At 41.1% G+C, this 16,139-nt stretch overlaps 1 protein-coding gene across 2 annotated transcripts in view; it reads left to right on the forward strand.

The window, feature by feature from the left end:
* The first annotated feature begins 682 nt into the window (after nt 1-682).
* The window catches only part of PPP2R2B (protein phosphatase 2 regulatory subunit Bbeta), a 448,554-nt gene continuing 433,097 nt past the window's right edge, over nt 683-16,139 (forward strand). The window contains exons 1-2 of one of the 2 annotated variants that reach the window (XM_004744688.3): nt 683-860; nt 965-1,042. In XM_004744688.3, the coding sequence (XP_004744745.1) occupies nt 851-860; nt 965-1,042 (88 nt within the window). In that variant the 5' untranslated portion in view covers nt 683-850. The remainder of the gene's footprint in view (nt 861-964; nt 1,043-16,139) is intronic. The other variant, XM_004744682.3, reaches the window with a different exon arrangement.

A 16,139-nucleotide genomic window follows, 5' to 3' on the forward strand; every position in this document is an offset into this window, starting at 1 on the left:
TTCCCCCTATTCATATAATCATTCTTAAATTGATAGCCTTTCCCCCAATTTGATGTTGAAATATTCCTCTTAACTTTAAAACCTAGTCGAACTGATGGGATCAACCAGGCTGTCGAGAAGGTGAACTGACACCACAGCAATTGAGAAGTCCTCTGAAAAGGACTTGATGTTCTGACTTGAATACATACATTAATAAATGTATTTGTAGATATATTAGCATATGCATTCAAATTGTATACATACATTTGTAGAAACCGGAAGCCAGAAGAGCCGGAGAATTTAACCCCTCCCTCACCAAAGGTTCAGTTCCCATTTGAGACAGAAATCCCCATGCAACAAAGTAGGTCACATTTGTCAGCACTGACTCCACAGTGCTGTCAGCCCCCTGCCCCCATCCCTAACCTGTTTTTGCTTTCCTCTCCTCTGCAGTCAGCTCGGACTTTGGCAAGCAGTCAAGAAGTGAACAAGAGAGATGCAAGTTCTGAGTGTCTGACCCCTTACTGGCCATTCAGCTGGGCAAGCTGGGAAACCAGTTTAAAAAAAAAAAAAAAAGTTGTCTTTCTTTTCTTCTCTCCCCTAACGAACTGCCTCTTTCTCCTCCCTACCACCACAGAAGGAAAACAATCGAAAGCATTAGTATTCCCATGAAAAGGGGCAGTCACACAGGGTGTGACTGCAGGCCTGCGCTAGGATGCTGCCAGGGGCAGAAGGGACCAACTCCGATTGCTCCATAGTCCCGGTGGTGGCGTGGTCAGATGGAGGGGACAGAGCCGTGATTCACAGCAGGACGTGCTGCTTCTCGCAGACCGGCCCTTCTCCCAGTGCTCGTTAGGGTCTCCTCTCCAACGGGATGATACCCGGTGGGCAAGCCTCCTTTTAGAAATGTGTCTCCCTCCCTGTTGACCTGTTAAGGACAACAGGGAACTCTAACCTAAGCTGATGTGTCTCCTTGTGTTGCTTTCAGGAATTGGGACGCTCACCCAGGACACACTATGGTGCTTCAGCCAAGTGAAAGGCACCATCGAGATTGGAGCCACAGAAGGTAGGAGAAGTTTCCTCCCCTCCTTTTCTTGCCTCCTTGGGGGTTTGTGCTGGTTTCAGATTTGAAAACATTCATCTGTGTGTCCATGAATGTAAGGTCCCACACATCCCGGAATAGCCTTCTGGGCTAGAAATAGATTTAATGATTTCTTTCTACCCTTTTATTCTTTTAAAGCTTATTTTGTTCCCACCAATGAACTGAAGTGAACTTTCAGCGAGACAGGTTTGGGCAGAGAGAAAGGCTATACTCAGGCAAGTCATGTTTCAGGACTGTCTGTCAGCTCTGGAGGACTGTGAGGCCAAGCATGGCCACATGGTCAGAGGTTAATCTCTTCCTTCCATTCTCTGTTGAAGATCACTTGCTTCTCGGTAGAGGAAGCCCACAGGGAGAGTGAAGAATTCAAGTCTAGTCTTAGGAGCTGTGTCTACACTGAGTCCCAGGATCAGCATATGACTGCCTTCCTGACTCTTAGGAGATTTTCCTATTGTAAGCTTTTTACTTGGGATAATGCCTCCGTTTCCCTCGTCCTGAAGAACTTGTTTCTCCATCTTTTCGCTCTCTTCCCTCATAAGCCTGAGCTTGGAGACTTCCAGAACTCTCCCAAAGGATATCTGCATTTGAAAATAGCTGAATAATAGGCAACTGGAAGGAGCTAGAATGGCCCCACTGGGTGTCCTTGGAGGGCTTGCTGTTCTAGTGGAACACAATGGGGGCGTCTGAAACAGACTGTAGGTACGGTTAACCGATGTACTGTAAGATGGGTCTAAAGCTAAGAGAAGTGAATGAGGCAGTGAAGAGTTGACAGGGTTGAACTTCAATATGGAAACTAATATGCCTATATGCATATGGAATTTTGGCTCCTTCTGTAGCATTTTAATTCTGAGTAAAAATTATTTTGAGTAATTTGGAGGAGGTGTTTTATCTGTAATTTTGCTATACTTTATTTTTAGAAACCCACTGTAATGCGGAATACCTCCAAACCAAATGATTTCTGTTAAAAGGGTAAGAGAAGGCATAATAAAAGAAGTTAATAACTAAATCTGTAAAGTTACACTACTCTATGACATCTTCTATTTCTTAGGTGCACTATAGACTGGAGCTTTACAAACACTTCTCATAAAGCCCCTGGGAAGCAGATAAAACAGGCTTTGTTAGGCCCATTTTATGCTCATAGGATCCAAAATATTTCTGAGCACTTCTATGTGGCAGCCTTGTCCTAGGCCTTGTAGATGAAAAAGGCAAGGAGAAAAAAATTACTTATGCCCTCACTTCAGGAATTTCAAGAAATCTGCAGCTCAAGTTAACCAATGGCTTTAAATCTTGACCACAATTCAAAATATTTTTTTTTTATTTTTTAAAAGATTTATTTATTTATTTATTTGACAGAGAGAGAGAGAGAGAGAGAGAGAGAGATCACAAGTAGGCAGAGAGGCAGGCAGAGACAGAGGAGGAAGCAGGCTCCCCACTGAGCAGAGAGCCCGATGTGGGGCTCGATCCCAGGATCTCTGGATCATGACCTGAGCTAAAGACAGAGCCTTTAACCCACTGAGCCATGCAGGCACCCCATCTTTTCTGCTTTTTAAACAATAGAGACTTCCAGGTCCCCCAAGAGCTACTGAGTTAGAAGTTCAAGGACCATGTGTTTTAATGAGCTTGCCCAGATGATTCTGATGCAGTAGGCTGACTTTGGGGACCACCAGCCTGGCTGACCTGTTCTGGATTATCCATCTCTCAGCCTCTGGACCTAAATCTTGTGTTTGTGACTGGCCCCCCACCAATTACAATGATCTGTGTGGCTACTCAGGCTCTAGCTCTTGAGTACTCACTGTGTGGTGAGGACCCTGCTAAGTGCTTGGGAGAATTAATAAGGTAATGTAGGTACAGCATTTACTACAGTGCCTGACAGTCTGAAAGTACTCTGTATTTATAAACTGTGATAAGTATCATTATAATTAGACCTTCATTCTAATACAGTCCTCATGGAAACCTTATGAGAGGTAGGTATTTTTTATTCCCACTTTACCTATGAGGATACTGAAGCTACAGAGACACACACAAGACCAAGTTCTTTGCCAAAGGCTCTAGAGCTAATAAATGGCTGAGTTAGGTTTCAACCCAGTCTGTGGGATGGGAAAACCTCAGCTCTTTAAACATTGTTCTGAAGACTGGTTCTTACTTAGTGGTTTGGAGGAAGGCCCAGGAATCTGCATTTTCCATGCAAGCTCTTAGATGATCATCCTGGATGTAGGTGAACCGAGGATGGGCTCACATGGTTGCCATGGTTGTCCATAATGAGTAAGTAGCATACTTAAACTAACTGTTCATTGAGTCAGAATGATACTCACTGCCAACTTTTGTCAGGAAAAACCACTTCAAATGGTGAAGAAAGCAATAAATATTTTTTAAGAGGAGAATCAGATTGGATACTAACACACATATATGATATATATATTATATATATACCATGTCTTCTTTTTTTTTTAAATATATATATATACCATGTCGTCTTCTTTATCCATTCAGCTGTTGATGGACATCTGGGCTCTTTCCATAGTCTGGCTATTGTAGGCATTGTTGCTATAAACACTGGGGTGCAGGTGCCCCTTCAGGTCACTACATTTGTATCTTTGGGGTAAATACCCAGTAGGGCAATTGTGGGTCATAGGGTAGCTCTATTTTCAGTTTTATGAGGCACCTCGATACTGTTCTCCAGAGTGGCTGCACCAGCTTGCATTCCCACCAACAGTGTAAGAGGATTTCCCTTTCTCCGCACCAGCATCTGTCTTTTCTCCTCCTCCTCCCCTGCTTTTCTTCTCCCGCTCCTCTCCCTCCCCATTCCCCACCCTCCTCCTTCTCCTCCTCCTCCTCCTTCTTCTTTAGTTTTTATTTACTTATTTGGCAGGAAGAGAGAGAGGGAGTATGAGCAGGGGGAGGGGCAGGGGAGAGGGAGAAGCAGGCTCCCTGTGGAGCAGGGACCAGATGTGGGACTGGATCCTAGAACCCTGGGATTTGTGACCTGAGCTGAAGGCAAGACACTTAACTGACTGGACCACCCTGCACCTTGTCATTTCTTGACTCGCTAATTTAAGCCATTCTGACTGGTGTGAAGAGATATCTCATTGTGGTTTTGATTTGTATTTTCCTGATGCAGAGTGACTGAGTATTTTTTCATATGTTGGCCATTTATTTGTCTTCTTTGGAGAAATGTCTGTTCATGTTTTCTGCCCATTTCTTGATTGGATTATTTGTTCTTTCGGTGCTGAGTTTGGTAAATTCTTCTAGCTGGTACCTTGGCAAAGTCACTTAATGTCTCTGTGCTTAAGTCTCTTTGTATGCAAAATGGAGTTAATACAGACAGCCATTAGAATGGCAGTGAGTGCTAGCTGAATAAAGTTATGCGTAGATATATCATATAGGTAGATAGATATACACACACAGAGACACACACAACACATATATACCTGTCATGTGTATTTTTATATATAATTCTATATGTATATAGTATAAATATACATATAATACATACAGTATCTAGATTGCTATAAGATGCTCAGATTGCATAACCTGCTAATACTGTATTATAAAAGTAGGGCAGAGGCTAGGTGAAGTGATAGAAATAAAGATAAATACTTTAATGCAATATTTTTGAAAACTGAACTAATACAAAAAATTCATGATAAATAAAGTATCAAAATATTACATAAAGACAGAAACAGCATTACTGATTTATTTTTCCTTTACTTCAGGTTCTAATATGGCTCAGCATGGCACTGTTATTGCTAATTTAATTAAATATGTATCTTAGGTAACTGCTAATAGGCTAGTATTTTTCATATTCCAAATTATTCAGTAGGATAGTGGATAAATAATACTATGAGCCAAACACTAAACATTGAGTGAGTTTTTATTATATCCATAGCACAGCCCTAGAAAATGAAAGGGTAATAAAGATAAATAAAATATAGTTCAAATTCTCAAGGAATGCACCATTTATGGGGGGAGAGGAATCGGTACGTAAGAATTAGGCATCATATCAGTAAAAGTAATACAAGGCAAAGTGAGCTAAAAGTGCTTTGACTCAAGACTAAAGTGCTTTGAATATAAAAGAAGTAGAAATCTCATATTTTTGGGGTACAAAGATAGACTTAATGGGAAGAAGTCATTCAAGATAGAACCTAAACAATTTTTTAAAATACGACATTGATTCTTTCCCTTTTATATTACTAGAATGTATGTTCTCAGTCTAGAGAATTTGAAATAAAACTAAAAAACAATATGAAATTTCATTCATATTCTCACAATCCACAGATCAATACTGCTAAAGTTTGTGGCATATTTTTTCTAGTTTCTGGGCTATGTACATTTGTCAATTAATTCAGTCAACAAACAAGTGCCATGTGCCAGAAACTGCAAAGGGACTGGGTAATTCAATTTATAATGAACAAAATATGTATATACACACACACATACATACATACATACATATATATAACCAAAAAGGTCTTAATGGAAATACTATTTTATTAATAGATATTTTATTATATTATTATTAATAGATATTTTAACTTAACGATATATAGTGACCATATTTCATATTATGAACAGTAGATATGCCCTAATTTATGTTCCTCAATTGTCATTCAGTGTTTATAATAACACTGCTATGAACATGCTTAATAGCTACCCTACATTTGTGCAGGCAAACTTACATAGTAGCCTGATGAAGAGTCTATGTTTTACAATAAAATACCTGGTTAAATTTTGGCCTTGCTTCTTCTTGTCAAAGACCAAGTTATCTCAGATTTTTCATTATTCCATTCCTAATATGGAAAATTGAGATTAAAAACATCTAGCTGAGGAATAGTTTCTAGAATATAATTAGATATTTTAAACAACACAGCACATAGAAAATGTTCAGTAATTATGATTAGTTACTATGATTATATCATTGGGATATACCTCCATTTCCTATATGCTGTGTTGTTTAAAATATCTAATTATTTATATGATGTACAGGTAAGAAGAAAAATATTTTATAATGAAAGACTTAACCAGTAAGAAATGTATAAAACCAAAAGATCACCTGAGGTTTTGATGAACACTAGGAAGGATGTAAACAGGTGGCTTGAGAGAGTTGTGGAGGAAATCACTCAGTACAGGGAGCCAGGAAAAGTCTCTTTGAGGAGGTCGCACCTGAGCCAAGCTCTGAAGGAATGGAATGGGCCAGTGTTCAAAGAACCATGCCTTGGTCACTGTAGGAATTAATAAAACAAGTACTCATGTAGGCCCAGCACCATCGAAAAAACGATGTTTCAAAACACAAAGGAGTGCCCACTCAATGTGACAGGAGCTGGGTGAGAGAAAGCTGTGGTCGTGGGCAACCTACCAAGGAGGTAGGACAGGGCTTGATCACAGGACCTTTTAGGTCACCTCACAGAGTCTGGATTTTATTTTGAGAATAATGGGATTCTTTGTCCTTGAAGGAGTTTAAGGACTAAATTGATACTATTTTAATAAATTCTTAGAATTCCATTGAGAGACAGCATGACTTTATTAGAGAAGAGAAGGTACAGACAATGAGAAGAGAAGAGATTCCAGACGTATTTTGGAGATCATGGACTGGATTTTTGGGGAGGGATATCATAAGGAACTAAGATGGCTCCCAGGTTTTGGCCTCGAGTGACTGGATGGTGTCTGGGCACCCGTTGCAGAGCCTAGGAAACCTGGAAAGAAAACATGTTTGGGGTGTGGAGAAAGAAAGACATTCTCTTCCCAACTCTGAGGTTCAATAGCTCAGTCTGTGAGACAGACTGGCAATAGGCAGATTAATAGGAGAAAGCATACACAAAATTGTTGTCAATGTTATGTACATGGAGACATCACAGGAAAAACACGAATATGCAGAAAGACACTGAGATATGAGCTTTCATACATCATCTGAACAGCAGAAGGAAGGAGAGAGGTACTCCTCTTAGAGGAAAGAAAATGACTTTTAGGAAATAGGAACGGGCCTTTTAAACAATACATGGCAGGTGTGATAGCTTGTGGCCTAGTTTGTCCAGGGGTGGTGTCTGCTCTAGTCTTTCCCAGAATAAGAGTCCATCTTCCCTGGTTGATGAAACTTCCAGAGAGAGGATTTGTGACAGCTGAGTTCCTTTTGGAGACTCTGTCTGTAGACAGATAAGGGGAATTCTGTCAAAGCGCTCCCTACATATACTATTTTTTAAACCCTTTAGTTCAAAATAGTCAATATACCAAAGCAGCATATTTTGGACCAGCATGTCCTGACCTCCCCGAGGGAGAAAAATTATGAGCTTCATTTTGCACATATTCAGCATGAAATGTTTGTAAGACACTCGGGGGGTAGATGTCAAGAAGAAAGTTGTATCCATGAGTGTGGCTCTTCAGAGAGAGAATGGGAGTTGGAGGCAAGACTGAAATGAGGGAGGCATCAGCAGATCTGTGGTCTTTGGACCCACTGTCCTGGATGGCCTCACATACATCATGCATCCCACAATCGTCAGTGGTCTAAAGCTTCCCCTGTTTTGCTAGGGTTAAGGTGACTTCTAAGCCCGTTCACTTAGTGAAGTCCTTGTAAGACACTTACACATTGAGGGGTTCAGCATGTGTTGTTCTTGTATCCGATTTGTACAGCATGTACATTACACATCCGATTTCATCATGAGGCATTCTCCCCGGTGTTGTCACAGGGGCACTTTCGGGGGTGGAAACTGCTTACTCTGGACTTGAGATGGTGTCTTCAGATTTGGCACATGATTCTGTGGGGAAGAGATCAGAATTATCTGATGGGATTTCTGTGGCCGTCTTTCTCCTGATGCTATGATTCTAGGGTATTTTGTTTGTTCCTCAACCTGCAGTTCTGCAGTATCTGTCCATATGGGTCATTCCCCCTTACTGTTGGGCGATAACCATGATAACCATGATACCCATTCTGATGTGCTCCACAGGCATAACCTTCTCTCCTTCCCCTCCCTCCAAAAAGATGGGGCTCACATAGGGAAATGGATGAGGCATTCTATCGATTCCATTTTCTAATGAGAGAAAAATACCAATCTGGCTGCTCCCATGAGGCGTGTGCCATAGACCCTCAACAAAAAGCTGATGCTAGTGGGTGGCTTCCTTGCAAAGGGAAGTCCTCCACCTAACACGTTTGCAGGGAGCGTCTGCTCTTTGCCCTGAGAAATGCAGGGATCTGGGGAATCTTTCAGTTTCCCTTCAGGGATTGTGAGTTTCTGCTGTTGTAAGTAAATAAATAAATAACTCTGATTGGGCTGTCTCAAAGCAGTGTAAAGACTGTGACCTTCTCGTTTTATAGAGAGAAGTCAGTGACTGACAAATAACCTTTCTTAACTGTCTGTGCAACCTATAAGGCATAGAGTGATTAGAATGTTACGCCACAGATCTGAGCCTAAGAGGTAGAAAATGGAGCCTTGCTTGCTTGCTTCTCCTGCTCCTGGAGACAGGGTGTAGTGAAGGCTGTGGTAAGAACTCTAGTTTCAGGAGGAAGGGTTGTTGGTTTGGACCAAAGCTTTCTGGATCGACCAGGCCAGGCCACCAACATAAGACTATTCATCAGGCACTAATCTGAAACTGGGTTCAGCTACCCAGCTAGTGACCTTAGGTGACTGAATGATTTTCAAACCTCATTGTGCATGCAGATAATCTGGGAGGGTGCTAAAAAGCATATTTCTAGGTCCTACCCCTAGAGATTCTGATTCCCAGCAGCTGGGATGGAATAAAAAAAACTCACAGGCATCCCCAATAATTCTAACATGGGTTGATCCAAGAGATCCACTGAGAAATTCTAGTCCTTTTTTGCTTATATCAGAAGGGAGAGAGAGAGAGAGAGAGACATCTGAGCATGTTTGGAGTGCTCTTAAAAGAAACCAGAATGCCAGCAAATACAAGGTTACTGCATACCCTAGGTCTGCCCCAGGCACTGAAGGGAGTAAAAACCTTCACTGAAGGAAGTAAAAATCTATGTGTCAGAAGGAAGCTTGGATCTCCTCTATGCATCTATAGCCCACAAGGGGATTTCCTAAGTAACTTTATTTTGGGCAGGGCTCCAATCCATTGAAGCAAAACTGGTCTGATTATGAACAAGTTACCACAAGATGAAAGCACTTTTCTCAGCTGTGATGGAAGCCATCTTGGTGCAGAGAGCTGCAGTCTTGTGGTTCTCTGAAGGCAGCCTGGGTTGCCTAGTGGGCTCCCAGGAAGCTTGCGAGGCTCTGTAGGGGAGGGGAGGCACTCTGCTCAGGACAAAAGTCAAACATCCTGCTCTCTTTGTAAGCATTAGGTAATGAAACGTGCTCCAGGCCAAAAATGTGAAAAGGTTTTATGGCTGTTTATTTCACCCATGCCCGAATGCCAACCACATGAAATGTATTTAAAAAACAAATATTTATAGAGTACCTACTACTATGTGTGGCTGAGTGAACAAGACACTGTTACACTGTTGTTCTCCCCACCCCCCCTTTAAGCAGTTTATACTCTCCTGGAGAGATCTCAACAAGTAGTTGTCAATGACAATCCAGTGTGAGTACGGAAAGTGCTAGAAAAAGAGTGAGGTCACACAACCCAACCCACAGTGGGGTAGAGGAAAGAGAAGGAAAGCTCACTGGAGTAGCTGGCAGCCAATCTGAGACCTAAAGAAGGAATAGGAATTAGTCAGGCTCTTTTAGGCATACAGACCCTAGTTTAGGTAGGGCTCATCTAGTCCTTTGGACTAATTACTCATCTTTTCTGGGCTATCTTGGGATGATGTTGAGAGGCTTTGTTAATAAGATCTTTGAAAATACTATATAAGGCCTGGCCATGGTAAAGTAATAAAAAAGATAATTCTATTTAATCAGACTTCACTAAGCCAGATTTTATAATAATAACTTTCAGTATATTATCCCATTTCAACAATGTCACAACAATGCCCAGGCAACTTACCCTCATTTTACAGTGGAGATAATTGAGGCTCCGAAATTTTAACCACTTTCCCCGGTAATACACCTGTCTGACCTCAGTTGGTGTTTGAACGCTCCTGGGAAAGTAGCCTGGTATCGCGTAGGGACTCAGTGAATACTTATTGAATGAATATAGCCTTTGGTAAGTAATAAATGTCACCAAATGAAAAAAATCAGTATTACTATTAACACAACAATAATGAATGCTTTCCAGAGAATAAAAGAGCTCATTCAAAACAATACTGTACAAATATACACAGCACTTTCCTGCTTTTAACACATATGGGTCATTTCTTTCTTATAACCCCCAGGGGAGATAACTAGAGTAGGTCTTAAAAATCCCACATTACAGAGATAAAAGAGATAGTATAGATATTACAGATAGTGGATAGGATATTCCTCAGAGAGATGAGGAGATTAAGGCAGATAGAGATAAATTTTAAATTGCCCAAGGTCTCATGGAGACCAGAAAGCGAACTTTTGAATCATAGGCAATTTTTCTACTTCTCATCTTTCACTACACAATATGGATTGATGGCTTTGGGTGAGGGGTACTCTGTTCTAGAAGGACTGACTCTGAATTTAAAACATGGTTGACTGTCTTCAAAATGCTGGGCACTGGTTACAAGGCACTGCAATGGAAATCCATCACTCAAGATTATTTTGGCGCCAACAGAAAATTCATTTCAAAATACCCAGAAGGGTAAAAGAATTATTTTCCCTTCCTTACTTCCACAAATACTCACGAATAGATATTTGCCTACTGTGTCCTAGGTATTCGAGGCCCTGGAGATTCAATAGCATAGGAGATAAACAATAGATTAATAAGTAGAATATAAAATATAAGGATATAAGTGCAGTAGAGGAAAATAAATCAGTAGGGGTGGAGGGGTGTGGGTTTTCTCTTTTAAATAGGAGGATCAAGCCTTGGTGCAAAAAATAACATTTGACCAATGATGTGAAAAATGCAGATCAAGTCCTGGATATTGGGGGTGGAGAGTTTCAGGTAGAGGTAACAGCCAGTGCAAATGCCCTGAGGCAAGAGCTTCTCTGGTAAGTTCAAGGACTAGATATGAAGCTAGCAGTGGCTGAAGTTGAGTGAGCAAAGGAGGAAGCTGTGAGAGATGGGAGCAGAGGGGATGGCAGGTGAACCCAAGCAGGGGCCTTCCAGACCACTGGAAGGGCCTGCTCTTCTGCCTAAATGGGACAGAATCCCTGGTTATACCATGTTCTTTCTAACAGCAGGTCAGTATCAAATGGTTAAGGGCCAAGGTCAAAAGCAAAGAGCCTTTCAGTTCAGTGGTTATGGTGGTAATCCAATTTTTCATGTAAGACCTGAGGCAGGGAACCCCTAAGCTCATTAGTTCCCTGGCTAAAGTATAGCATGGGGCATGCATGCCATCTTCCTGCCTGGCTGCCCTTGGAACATCAGCTTTGTCCCAAAACAACGCTGCCATTGTGGGTGTCACACTCAGATAGCCACAGCAATATCTAATGAAAGGTTGTTTGGCTTCAACAAAACAAAACAGCAAAGACTTCCCCCCCCCCGATGTCCCTAGAAAATTTCTCTAGATACCCCTTGGCCTCAATGGGAGTCACATGCCTTCTAAACCAACACTGCCACAGAGAATGAGATCAGCTAAGTGGCCTCACAGATCAGGCTTGCATCTGAGCATAGTCTAGGACTGCCATCTCTGAGTGGAGGACACCACAATAGAATCTGGGTGCATCGGGGAAGGGGGTGCAGTTCCTGGTGGTCCCAACATGGCAGCCTCTATGGAAGAAGCAAGAGGTGGTTTTGCCACTTCTCTTGCTATCACTGGGCAAAGAGTGGAGGTTCATTGGCTTTTCTTTGTAAAACATCTGGTTCAGGCAAACCCAAATGCCAACCTTCCCTAGATTGCCTTGATGCTGGGGCCTGGGTGTATGAAAAGATGACTTGCCTTTTGTTTTCTTTTTATATTACTAATAAGCTGGCTCAGCTTCATTCTACTTAGTGCCCACATTATTGGTTAATGGAATTTAAAAACTGAGACTAAATAATTAAGCACATGGACACTGTTAGAAGGTTCTTGGTCTTGTGCTCAAGGTTTCAAATAAGTGTCAAGCCTTTTTCTTTAGAATAGTTACTTTTAATTTATTATGTAGTGCTTTTTTTTTCAGAAGAGTATACCTACCTTTATAATACTATGAAAAATGAATTTCAGGGGTACCTGGGTTGCTCAGTCAGTTGAGAGGCTGACTCTTGGTTTTGACTCAGGTTATGATCTCAGGATTGTGAGATCGAGCCTTGTGTCAGGCTCCCAGCTCAGTGGAGAGTCTACTTGAGATTCTTTCTCTCCCTCTCTCTCTGCCCCTCCTCCTGCTCTCTAAAATAAATAAATAAGTAAATGAATCTTGAGAAAAAAAAGAGAAAATTGGATTTCATTCAACCATTTATCCAGTAAATATGTATTGGGCACCAGGTGTTGGAAACACAGCAGAACTCAAATTCGCCAACATCTCCAGTGTTATGAAGTTCACATTCTAGTGGTGAGATGGACTAGTAAACAAACTGACAAAGACATAAGATAATCTCAGATGATGACAGGTGTTATAAAGGATATAAAATGTGGTAACATGATAGTGGCCATGTGAGGAGGTAAGGTTGCTCCACTAAACAGTCATTCTGTGGAGGCTCTTCTAAGAGGCAGCGTTTGAGTTAAGACCCAAATAATGAGTAGAAGCCAGGTTCAAAAGACTTGTTGGGATAGCATTTAAACACAGGGAAATTAAAAATGGAGCTACCCTATGACCCAGCAGTTGCATTATTGGGTATTTACCCCAAAGATACAGGTGTAGTGGAAAGAAGGGGTACATGCACCCCAGTGTTCAGAGCAGCAATATGCACAATAGCCAAACCCTGGAAAGAGCAGAGATGCCCTTAAACAGACAGATGGATAAAGAAAATGTGGTCCATATATATGACGGAATATTACTCAGCCTTCAGAAATGATGACTACCCTACTTTTGCATCAACATGGATGGAACTGGAAGGGATTACACTAAATGAAATAAGTTATGCAGAAAAAGTTGATTATCACATGGTTTCACTTATTTGTGGAACATAAGGAATAGCATGGAGGAAATTAGGAGAAGGAAAGGAAAAATGAAAGGGAATCAGAGGTGGGGAGATGAACCATGAGAGACTATGGACTCTGGGAAACAAACTGAGGGTTTTAGAGGAGAGGGGACTGGGGGGATGGGTGAGCCTGGTGGTGGGTATTAAGGAGGGCATGTATTGCATGGAGCACCAAGTGTTATATGCAAGCAATGAATCATGGAGCACTACATCAAAAACTAATGATGTTTGATATGGTGACTAACATAACATAATTTTAAAAAATTAAAAAATAAACCCAGGGAACAGTGGGTGCAAAGGCCCTGAGGCACAAGATATCTTGGTCTGACCAGAAGGTAGCCCAGGATGACTGGGAGAAGGGTGAGGTTCTAGAGGGAAGCAGAGGCAGGTTCCAGTGAGGCCTTGCAAACCTTGGTAAATTATAGGAGTTTTATTCTGGGGACAATGGGAATCCACTAGAGGATCTTAAGGATGGGCATACACTGATGTTTGAAGCAGTACTAGTAAAATGGAGGACTGGTCATTTGACTGTCCACATAAGCCGAGAACATTTCACCTCAATGGAGAACTTCAGTAACACGACCTTCTGTAAAGTGATACTATGAAAATTCAACCCCAACTTTAAATTCAAACTTTTTTTTTTAATTGTTTGGTTAGTGCTTCCCACCTAGTGCTTCCAATCTTCAGACCTTACTTCTCAGAGTAGAAAACCGCCCATGGTCTGTGTCTCACTGTGGTGCATACATCTTTGCTCAGAACCATCCCAGAAACTTATAAAATGTTGGTTCTAGTGCCCAGAGATCGATTTTCAAGGCACTGTTGAGATACCTTAAATTTGGGAGCTCATAGTACTGGTGGTGCCCTCTCACTCTGTAGCTTAGGGAACATGGGGTCTTTTTTTAAAAAATGTTACTCTTTACTAGGCGTGGCATTTCCATAATTATAACAGGCATTTTTTAAAGAGTCGTTACTATTGTTTCAGGAATGCTTCTCCTGATCACAGTGTAAGGCAACCTTTCTCCAAATTATGGCACAAGTAATTTCTCAGTGTGTGCTTCTTCCTCTAAACCATCCATCACACCTACTAGGCAGTTTCCACACTGACAGGTCTGTACAAACAATATCCAAGCAGTAATGACTTCCAAATATTGATAGTAAGTGCTTATTTCCCAAGGAAAACTGGTGTCAATTTTCTACAACTTCCCATTCATACATGTCTCAGCATTTTACATTCATGTAAAGTCCAGCTTCACATCAGACATACCTGAGAGCAAATGGATTTTAATACATCACTTACAGCTTGCTGAAGATAAGCTGTCTCTTAAAAGTAATGTTCCTTAATCACAACTTAATTCATGAAACTAAAACTAAAAAAAAAAAAATTCATAAACTTTATTAAAAACAAAAACAAAAAAAAAACAAAAAAACCTGAAACCAACCAAAACCCCCAGGTATTATTTTTTAAATACTTGAATTTCTTTTCACAGAAAGTGTTACTTTTTGTAATAGAAAGCTGAGGGCATCATAACGAGGGAACTTACAGTGAAAAGCGTGAGCATAACGTGATGGGTACATTTGTCAAATCACTAAGTTGTACACCTGAAACTAATGTAACATTGTGTGTCAACTCCACTAAGAAAAAAAGTATAAACTCTGAACAGACTGGGTTTGAGTCCTGGTGCCACCACTCCCTATGTCACTTTGAATAGGTTACCTAACCTTAGTTTCATTCAACTTTACTTTTCTCCTCTGTCAAATGGGGAATATAATAGCTTCTCCTTTGTAGGTTTTTTTGAGAACAAATCAAATAATCCGGGTAAAGGCTGGAAAAGGCACAGAGCAAATGCTAGGTAAATGTTAGCTATTACGCACAGGAAAGCAGATTCCAAGAAAATGTTAAAAATCTGTCACTCCAGCCACCAGACAATTATTTATTTTTAATGTTTCATATCTGATAAGTTTGATAAACTTGTTTTAAAATGGCCAGCAGACTCCCATGTTTACTGAAAGGATAACTTACCCATGGCTGCAAACCAAAACAAGCCTCCTCCCTGGAAAGAACAGTAAACATCTGTGGAAGATTCTAGGCTTAGGTTCTATCAACGTAATGCCAAACCAGTTAAAAGAGAATCATAGGTAGTTAATTGTCCCTACATCATCCACAAACATGAACAATTAATTAATCCTCATTACTTTCAATAAAAATGTCATTTGCCTGCATGTTGTTAATGAGCCAGTAGGTAGCTGTGTGATTTGAACATGTAGATTCATAGCATAGTGGACTTGGAAGGAAGCTGGAAGGTCGTTTTTCATCTCCCCATTTTACAGAGAGAGGAAATGGGCTGCAGAAAAGAGGACTGATGCAACCAAACCCACAAGTGTCCTCTGCTACCTAACCACTTCCTGCTTCCACAACTCAGGCTCCTGTGTGACATTATAGGGTTAGGTTAGCTCTCAGATAGTTCCTCCAGTTAAAAAATACCATGAACCTGAGGTGTCCGGTTGGCTTAGTCAGTTGAGTGTGCGACTCTTGATTTCGGTTCAGGTCATGATCTCAGGATCATGAAATCGAGCCCCCGTGTTGGGCTCTGTGTTCAGTGTGGAGTCTGCTTGTCCCTCTCCTTCTTCCCTTCTCCCCCATGCTCTCTCTCTCTCTAAAAAAGAAAGAAATTAATTTAAAAAAATACCATCCCCCTGTGCTCCCTGACCTATGGTGACCAAATATCTATTAGATAGAATCTTCTGGACTCCACTTTCTCAGCCACTTGTTTCTTACATGAAGACACTGAACTGCATGCTCCTTGCTGAATTGGGAGGGCGGGGTAGGGGGGGGAATCATGACTGGAAATGGCTTTCCAAAATTCCAAGAAAGGCATTAGAACAAGGGCCATATCTATCTTGTTTGCCTAACATAGTTCCTGGCACTTACCAAAAATTTGATAAACTTGACATTGAACAAAAATGGCAGCCAGCACTGAGCATATATAGTACACCAGGC

The sequence above is a fragment of the Mustela putorius genome, unplaced genomic scaffold (genome assembly GCF_011764305.1).
Source record: "Mustela putorius furo isolate JIRA1106 unplaced genomic scaffold, ASM1176430v1.1 tig00000145_pilon_pilon_pilon, whole genome shotgun sequence".
Lineage (NCBI taxonomy): Eukaryota > Metazoa > Chordata > Mammalia > Carnivora > Mustelidae > Mustela > Mustela putorius.